We start from the raw sequence: 8710 nt of genomic DNA, 5'->3' as shown, positions 1-8710 counted from the left end.
TAAAAAAACGGGACCATTTTCTTCCAGTAACTTAAATAAACAATGCGGATGTAACAAAGCCCTTCTATCACACCCTGATTTTCAGCCCAATATATTCTACTAGCAACTGCTTCAAAAATACGCAAAACCAGGATTTGATATAAAAATAGGAACGGGGTGGTCCCCAGGCTCACGAACGCATTAACGTGGCAGATGGCGACGGCCATAGGGGCATTTAGCCTGCAGAAACTGCTGCGTCTATCAGCAGAGATGTACCCGTTCTGTACATTCTGGGGTTAGCTTATAACCACAACCCCCGCTCTGTAATGCAATGCGAGACGGCTTAGAGAGGGGTTCCGGGAAACAAAACTTGATATGAAACATAAAGAACAATCTTTTGAGCACTATAACGTACTAAAGTGTATCCGTTCCATCGCGGCGGCCGCACACTGTTGCAGCGGCACGACTTGCTGGCGACATGGAAGGCTTGGATTGGCGACACAGTCTGGAGCGTTCCTCTTCTTCAAAACAAGAGTCTCCTCCGCTTGGCTTTGCTTCTTTTTCTACTGCCCATTCTCAGCGCGGTCAGTCCAAAGATATGATGTCCGGCCGGCACCCTGGCATCGAGGATGTGGCGTTCTGCGACCCGTTATGGCTTTCTCGCATGGTGTTGGTGGACACGATGCTGCTGATGCGACTGGCGGTGTTGGGCACAACGTGAGAGCTGGTGATCGCTTGGGTTAGCGGACTCATAAAACGCGGCGGTCCAGCTCGGTACTGGAAGAAGTGACTCAACGCGTCTTGTTCATCCAATGAAGTGATGACAGAGGGACTGTAATGCTGAGAGGAGAGACAAATACCACCAGTGACCAAGACGTCCACGAGCATCTCAAACAAATAGCTGCTGCGCTACGTGATGAGCCTTTATTTCACTATCCCGACCTCCACAACCCAAAAAACAAGCAGACTGACTGCTTCTGTTGTCTCTCCCTCTGCGGTACTATCTAGGCTATTGGCTGGTTCTACTAACCAATCAGCAATCGCCTTTCTTACAAGTCCATCCCCTGAGGACACATGGAAGAACCTGGTTCTGAGGAGATGTGCGCAAGGCAAGCTGTATTCATTATTAAGAATTGAGGTATGGTAGCGGTTAGTACGTCCGTTACATACATCAGTGGCTATTTCATTAGTCTATAACCTGTTCATATAGCCACGGCCACAATTAGATATTCGGTTGCTGGGGTTTTGCGCCTACGTGGTGACCGTATTGGAAATAAAAGCACGCACCTGATTTTCAGTCGTCTGGAGGAATGAAAATAAATCCAACCCAGCTAAAAGGGTGAAAAAAAAAGAGAGAACGTCACGATCTATTAAAACAAAGAAAAAAAAAAACCTAAAGTACACCAAAGCTGCATCTCTGGTAGCCTCAGACTGCACGTGGCTATGAGATACCTGGAGATCCTCTGCCAACTACCGGTCAAAGGAAACAGAGCCTGAAATTCCTGCAATACTCCGGAATAATAATAATAATAATACACAGAGATGGCACCACTGGTTGACATTGTGGATGATCCTGGACCCTTTACCTTGGATATCAGTAGGTACTGCATAGGAACGATGGTAATCTGGAATGGGGAGACCCGTCAAATAATCACTGCCCATCGTTGCCATGGGAGGACTCCTCAGGACAGATGACGGCTGGTGGTCCACACTGATCACCCTGCACAGAACATCCAAAGGCTTAAATGTTGCCACCACCCAAAAGCACAGAAAATCACCGCACTTTACACTTTAAAGGCTCCATCTATAACCTGCACGTAGATAAACCAGATGTGGCCCATCTAGTCTGACCATTCCTTCTCAAACGCTCTACTCAATGAGCTTCTGCCAGAAGCGGTGGAAGGCCACTCCGCTAATTGGCCGCCCAAGCTATTATCATTACACAAGAGTATATCCCTCACCCTTTGGGTCCATCAGGCGAGGGGATTAAAACCGACGTCACAGGGCACTGCTTTTTGGACGGCGGTTCCTCTTCATCCGACGAACTGTCCAAAGTCAAATCAATGACCTCCACTTTCTTCTTGGTCTCTGTGGGCAGTTTAATGTCCAAGCCCATGCTGTAGTTTGTACTCGCTGAAATAGAGAAAATAACCGGTTCGCGGCATAAAAAAAAAAAGAATGGATTAACATTGGACCTTCAGAAGGATCTTGTGAAACGTACAGGAGGCATCTTCCCTGGAGGAACATCCTCGTGGAGATCCAGCTTACCTTCAACGCTGCTGCACAGGTCCTGCTTCTCTTTTTTTTGTTTCATGGGACACCAGGACCCGTCCTCCATGAACTGGATCTCATCACAGTCTGTGCAGGAGTTAAGGATGTCCATGAAGAGACTGCAGGAGGAACGTTATCAGACATTATCATTGAGAGAAGAAGGTTGATGGCACAATAGTTCAATCAATTAACGAAGTGCGGGTGATGTGACTGTAGGCTGTACCCATAGTTTGATGTCTGCAGGAACCCCGTTACCAGTGACATCCCAATAAAGAGCTTTACGAGAGAGCTCCACTCACCCATCGATGATCAGCAGGTCGTACGGAGCCTTCTTGTCGCACACGGGACACGTCCACGTCGGTTTCTTCTCATTCATTTGAAGGTAGAGCGCAGCGTCAAAGCATTGGAGGTGAGTGCAAGTGACAGCTCGACATGGCACGGTCAGGCGCATTTTACCAAGCTGTCCGGGGAAAGAGAGGTCCGTGTGTCATTCCCCCCCGAGACACAGAAACACTCATAAAGCCACGAGCGAGACATTAAACGCACGCTATCGAACCCATGAGAGCGGGACGGGAGAATAGAGCTCCATTGTTACTCACTGGGCACATCAGAGAAACGCGTAGGCTGGTGGTCGCAATCTCGCTGTCGGGATCCGCCGTCAGCTTTTCTTTTACTGAATTAAAAGGAAAATAAAAAAAGTCATTAGTTAAACGGGAAAAAAGGAAGACGGATAAAACATCCCGCCGAAAACACCGGGCGCTACTCACTCAGAGCTCTGGAATGGTCCGGGTTACGGATCCCCTTGGCTCGGAGTTTCTGCAGTAACGTTACGGACGTCAGCTGCTTCACCAGGTACAGGGACAGAGAGTAATTCTGTAAGGGACGGGAGGAGAGCAAAATGAAACGGAGGAGGAGAGCCCGGGGCTTTTCTGAAATAATACCCTTCCCTCCTCTCCATTTTCTACAGATTTCAACGTTGGCCAGCAGTGAGAGGACACCGTTTTCGTCATTGACCCCCACCCCCCCGCACGGAAATGGGGACACGGTGCATACCCTGCCAAATTCAGAGGACCAATTCACCACGATGGCATTGGGCGCAGTGGACGTGAGTCGGATGAGCGGAGAGATGTTGATCGGTCTGCTGGGACGCTTCGGCTCGGCTCCGTTCTTCGTGGGTGGTAAGTAACCCTGGAGGCAGAAGGGGTAATAACGAGATGGGCAGTGAGTGAACTCGACTGTATAGATCCTTGGTGAGATCTCCCCCAGAGTACTGTGATCAGTTCTATAGAGCAGATCTCCAGGACACAGAGATCTAGTGATCCCACTTTATGGATCCCTGATGAGATCCCCCCCAGAGAATTGTGATCAGTTCTATAGAGGGGATCTCCAGGAGGACACAGAGATCTAGTGAACCTCTACGTCATTTTAAATGGACTCACAATACTGTCCCAGATACATAGTTACGAGCAGCATAAAGGTAAATGAAGAAGTAGCGGGGAGGAATAACACACGAGTCAACCTGAGCTGCACCGGAATTGAACGGATCGTAAGGCGCGTTAATATCACTTACAGGCAAAGGGCAGAGCTTTCCATTCACTTTCACAAACAGGTTGGGGGGGAAATAGTCTTCCTGCGGACAGCTGGTCTCGCACAGGCAGAACCTGCAAGGAATCAGATAAACCCCCGTAACGCGTCAGCTCCTGCGCAGGTCAGCTCCCCGATAAACCCCCCCCCCCCCCGGCAACAGAAGTGAGCGGTAAATTACACCCAAAACAGGAACTTTTCACGTCATCATTTTACGCGATATTTCTTTGAACGTGATATTTATTTCTTCTGTTACCTGAGTTGAACTTGGACCGTGTAATCGCACTTGGCTCCCGGCAAGATATCTCTGCGAAAGAGACAAGAACTTAAAATCCCCCCCGAGTTCTTTTCTGGGCCCGTTTATAGACAAAAAAGTTACATCGACAAATTGAAAAAAAATACATACATAGAAAACGGGCTTATTTATAAAAAAAAAAAGAAAAAAAAATCCCGGGCAAACTTAAGACGCATAAAGACCGTCTATCTTTCATCACGGAGGGTCAGAGGCTGAGACGGTATGTTAGGAAGCTTTACTTTACTGAGAGGGTGGCAGATAAATGGAACAGCCTCCCAGCAGAAGTGGTAGAGGGTAATACAGTGAGGGTATTAAACATGCATAGGATAGACATACGGCTCCTGAATCTAAGACGAGACCAACGACCGATGAAGGTTTGAGTTTTTACAGCAGGAGAAACGGGCAGACTAGACGGGGGCCGATCGGGGCCGGCTTATTTCTATGCATGGATCTCGGCGTTGTTACCTGGAGGTGAGGATCTGGTGGACTTGCTGCGGGGTCAGCGCAAAGCTGAAGTGCGCCTCTTCGAAGCGCTGGGTGTTTGTGGAGGCTGCAAAAAGGAAACGAGACGAGCGCTTTTAGCACGAGCGATGCTTTTCCTATCGCTGCCCAGACAGACCCCCTCCTGACCAGAAACCCACCCAACGTGGTGGGCTTGATAAGCTCATCGTAGACGTCGTAAAAGGGCAGCCGCTTCATCTTGACGTCCGGGTGCAGCGGGTGGGCCGCCGGGGAGACGTGCTGGATTTCAGCCTCGTGCTTCGGGCCCAGCACGGGAAGCGGAGGCAGCATGGCGGCGGGCACGGTGGTTGAGGTTGGGCTGGTGTCGTAGGGCAGGTGGCACACCGTTCCTTGCGCCAGCGAGTTGGCGGTGGTCAGCGCACCTCCCTGTACATGTAACATCGGCAAGCCGGCGGTGTTGAGGATCTTGCGCGGATACCTCCTCCGATACAGTTCTTTGATCTTCATCTGGACGGCCGGATCGCAGCCCGACTTAGCGAGTGGGAGAGCCCCGGCGACGATCTCCTGCCTCCTTCCAGTCTTATTCCGGCCGGCAAAACCCAACAGAACCGGCAGCTCCGGTACTCTAAGGCTCATAACCATGCGCTGGAAAAGAGGGTCACGAAACGGGTCAGAACCCAACACAAATTCCATAACGGCTATGGCGGGCGGACAAAGCGGTATGACCAAAACGTTCAAAATCAGTGAAATTAACCTAAAATACACGTTCTAAAAAAATGCCCAATTACGACCGCGTTACTCAGATGTTGTCATGGGATTGATGGCCGCGTAGCTCCAGGTACCTACTTTTGGAGGATCCTTCTTTGGGCCCCAAATCCATGCGCCCCTTTTTGCTCTTCAATGTCTCTGATGGCTATTGGTGTAACTGCGTGGGGCATTTAGAAGAATGGGGTTTTATTTACCCCGTTTAATTTACAGCCCCATCTCATGCTGTTCCTATACACATTATTGCGTAGGAGCAGACGGGGAGCAGTCTGGGGCAGGTGCGGCTGGGAGGGCATTATTCAGCCATGTCTGTGGCCCGTTACCGTGGTACAGATACTGCACACCCCGTTACCATGCGGTACAGATGTTGCGTGCCCAGTTACCGCGTGGCGTTTATCGTTATGTGTAAATAAGACATTAAGTACTAAATGCCACGACCCGCCATTGCGGTTTTTGGAATTCCCTTCTGCAGCCCCCGTTAGGTCACAGACCGATCCCCGGTGCTCTCCTGCCCGCCTTGCCGCCTCAGCCGACCCCTGCATGCCACCACTGGCTCCGGTGCCCCGGTACCTTCAGCTCCGCCATCTTGAGACATGGCTCGGAGACAGGACAGCCAGGGACCGGGGGAAAGAGCCAGCCTGCCGGGGAGAGGAAGACCGGTCCCGGAGAGGAGGGGAGACAACCGGGGACAGGACCTAGACCGACGGAGGGACAACCGCAAGCAGATGCCAGACCAGAGGGAAAGAAATGACGGCCCCAAGACTCGTAGGCAGACAGCCAAGAGACTCCCGAGGGGGGACAGCCAAGAGACAGGACAGAGACCCCCGAGAGGGGGACAGCCAGGGACAGGACAGAGACTCCCAAGAGGGGGACAGGACAGAGACTCCCGAGAGGGGGACAGGACAGAGACTCCGAGGGGGGGACAGCCAGGGACAGAGACTCCCGAGAGGGGGACAGCCAGGGACAGGACAGAGACTCCCGAGAGGGGGACAGGACAGAGACTCCCGAGAGGGGGACAGGACAGAGACTCCGAGGGGGGGGACAGCCAGGGACAGGACAGAGACTCCCGAGGGGGCACAGCCATGAGACTCCCGACGGGGCACAGCCAAGAGACTCCCGACAGGGCACAGCCAAGAGACTCCCGACGGGGCACAGCCAAGAGACTCCCGACGGGGCACAGCCAAGAGACTCCCGACGGGGCACAGCCAAGAGACTCCCGACGGGGCACAGCCAGGGACAGGACAGAGAATCCGAGGGGGCACAGCCAGGGACAGGACAGCTACTGAAGAGGCAGCCGGGGACAGCGGGTGACACAAGGGTCCATGTCCCGCGTTTAGTCATTATAGACGTTGCCGGGCATTCCCGGTGACACAGGGGGTTATATCGCCATCACCGGAGCCCATGTCCCTGCTCCAACACCTGGCGAACAGGTGCATAGCTGCCAACACACCCGCTCATTTTCCTTACAGCCCTGCGCACTGTATGGGCACAGCATCCTACAAATTAATAATAATATAAATATTTTACTAAATATTTCCTGCTAAACGCGGAGAATTCCACGTGACATCACGTTTATGCACATCCATAGACTTATTTTTTCCCCAACAAAATATTAGGGTTGTATATCATGTGTCCGACACCCCGATGAGAAGGTGAAATGACACGAAATTCCGAAATGTATATTTCAACCAAATTGAAAATAATAAAATCAAAATGTTTTTGTTTTTTTTGTGCTGATTGCACAGCCCACCTTAAAGCACTAGGGCTGCGAGGGGGTTAATGCGGCATGATCCAGGCAGCACAGGGTTAACGCAAGCCCCGGGAGGTGTCTTTGTTGGAATCATGCAGTCCGCCTAAAATTTAAAGATCCAGGGCAAATCCGGGGGTAAAAGCAGGACTTACCCCAGTGCAGCAGGGAAGTTGATGCCCCGGGGGGGTGGTAGGTGGCAGCTGGATTAGGAGAAGTAACAGATCAGGGGGTAAAAGAAGACTTTAAATGTATTGTACTCACCCAGAGCCGGGGGCTTCATGAGTCCTTGCTGGAAATGCCACTGATAGCAGAAAGTACAATCCTGCTGGGGTATCAGATGAACAGCTAACTCCAAGGGTGCCGGCTGGTACAGAATCGGGCGAAAGGGGCTTCTCAGAAGGGGTAATATTGCCAAAAATGCCCCAATCCTGCCCCACTTTCACTTTGTCGGAGCGAGTCTGAATCAGGAAATACACGGCGCTGAGTTGGCTGTTAGCGCCCCTGGCGGCCGTCATCGGAAGTGGCGGTGACTGGGGGGACTTGGTGAAATATCTGTCACTTTCATAGTCTAGTGAACAATGAATACTATACCCCAGGAGCTAACAGTCAAATGTTATCCCCTATAGGTGGCATCATTCAGACCCTGTCCCAAGTTGATTACAGTCTAGCGGTATAATGGCAGACCCTGTCCCAAAGAGCTTACAGTCTAGCGGTATAATGACAGAGCCTGTCCCAAGGAGCTTACAGTCTAGCGGTATAATGGGAGACCCTGTCCAAAGGAGCTTACAGTCTAGCGGTATAATGGGAGACCCTGTCCAAAGGAGCTTACAGTCTAGCGGTATAATGGCAGACCCTGTCCCAAGGAGCTTACAGTCTAGCGGTATAATGGGAGACCCTGTCCAAAGGAGCTTACAGTCTAGCGGTATAATGGCAGACCCTGTGCCAAGGAGCTTACACTCTAGTGGGATGATGGAATACTCTGACAATGTGTGGGTAAAGAAAGTATTGAATTGTTATATTATGCGCTAAAGCTGCTGCCGGGGGCTGGATGCAGGTTCTCAGTGCATCTTTACGGTTGGCTGTAGGGGGCGCTGTGTTGAAACCTGACCCTGTGGGTAGATTTTCTCTATGACCTCCAAGGGTTAATTTATTGTCTATTAGTAGCCGCACCCAGTTTGCTGGGGAGGCTGGCACTGAGCGGGTGTTTAACCCTTTCACTGCCTTTGCTGTAACAGAACCCAAATCAAGAGACAACCACCGTATCCTCTATAACGTCACCCCGTGGCACCGTATGCAAATTATTCTCTCACTGAAGTAGTTCATTTGCATGCGGTTCCTCGTGTGATGTCACACAATCCCATTTATTATTGAGCTATACAATTGCTTGCAGTTCCGTTAGCACAATGTATGGGTCACCTTATATACCCCGTATCTTGTCACACATACAGAACCATTCCTATTACACAACTATCTATTTAACCCTTTCTTTACATGTTTTTGGTGACAGATGGACCTTTTCAGCCCCCCCTAATAAAGTGCAAGATGGTCGGCCTTCACACCTGAGCCTAGGAGGGGCAGATTGATTAAGGCACCTGGCCTGATGA

General features: G+C 50.9%; 1 protein-coding gene across 1 annotated transcript; it reads right to left on the bottom strand.

Annotated features, from left to right (window-relative positions):
- Positions 1-519: 519 nt before the first annotated feature.
- PIAS3 (protein inhibitor of activated STAT 3) lies at positions 520-7579 on the bottom strand. The gene is made up of 14 exons (XM_053475075.1): positions 7368-7579; positions 4771-5236; positions 4595-4679; positions 4091-4141; positions 3821-3911; positions 3304-3438; positions 3018-3123; positions 2850-2923; positions 2550-2710; positions 2248-2369; positions 1941-2112; positions 1566-1699; positions 1267-1310; positions 520-819 (listed from the first exon to the last, which is right to left on the bottom strand). Exons 2-14 carry the CDS (start codon positions 5231-5233, stop codon positions 565-567), a joined length of 1893 nt encoding a protein of 630 aa, XP_053331050.1. The 5' UTR covers positions 5234-5236; positions 7368-7579; the 3' UTR covers positions 520-564.
- Between the last annotated feature and the right edge of the window lie 1131 nt (positions 7580-8710).

The sequence above is a fragment of the Spea bombifrons genome, chromosome 9, assembly GCF_027358695.1.
Source record: "Spea bombifrons isolate aSpeBom1 chromosome 9, aSpeBom1.2.pri, whole genome shotgun sequence".
NCBI classification, from domain to species: Eukaryota; Metazoa; Chordata; class Amphibia; order Anura; family Pelobatidae; genus Spea; species Spea bombifrons.
Note: the sequence above shows the minus strand (reverse complement) of the source record. Positions and strands in the feature narration are given on the sequence as shown.

What these genes read in the sequence shown, in the direction of transcription:
- PIAS3 (XM_053475075.1), bottom strand. Translation starts at nt 5,233, where the DNA reads ATGGTTATGAGCCTTAGAGTACCGGAGCTGCCGGTTCTGTTGGGTTTT. An exon ending in TCGCCTGATGGACCCAAAGG is followed by an intron (nt 1,700 to 1,940) that starts GTGAGGGATATA and finishes TGTTCTGTGCAG; the next exon opens with GGTGATCAGTGTGGACCACC. An exon ending in TCCAGACGACTGAAAATCAG is followed by an intron (nt 820 to 1,266) that starts GTGCGTGCTTTT and finishes CTCTCCTCTCAG; the next exon opens with CATTACAGTCCCTCTGTCAT.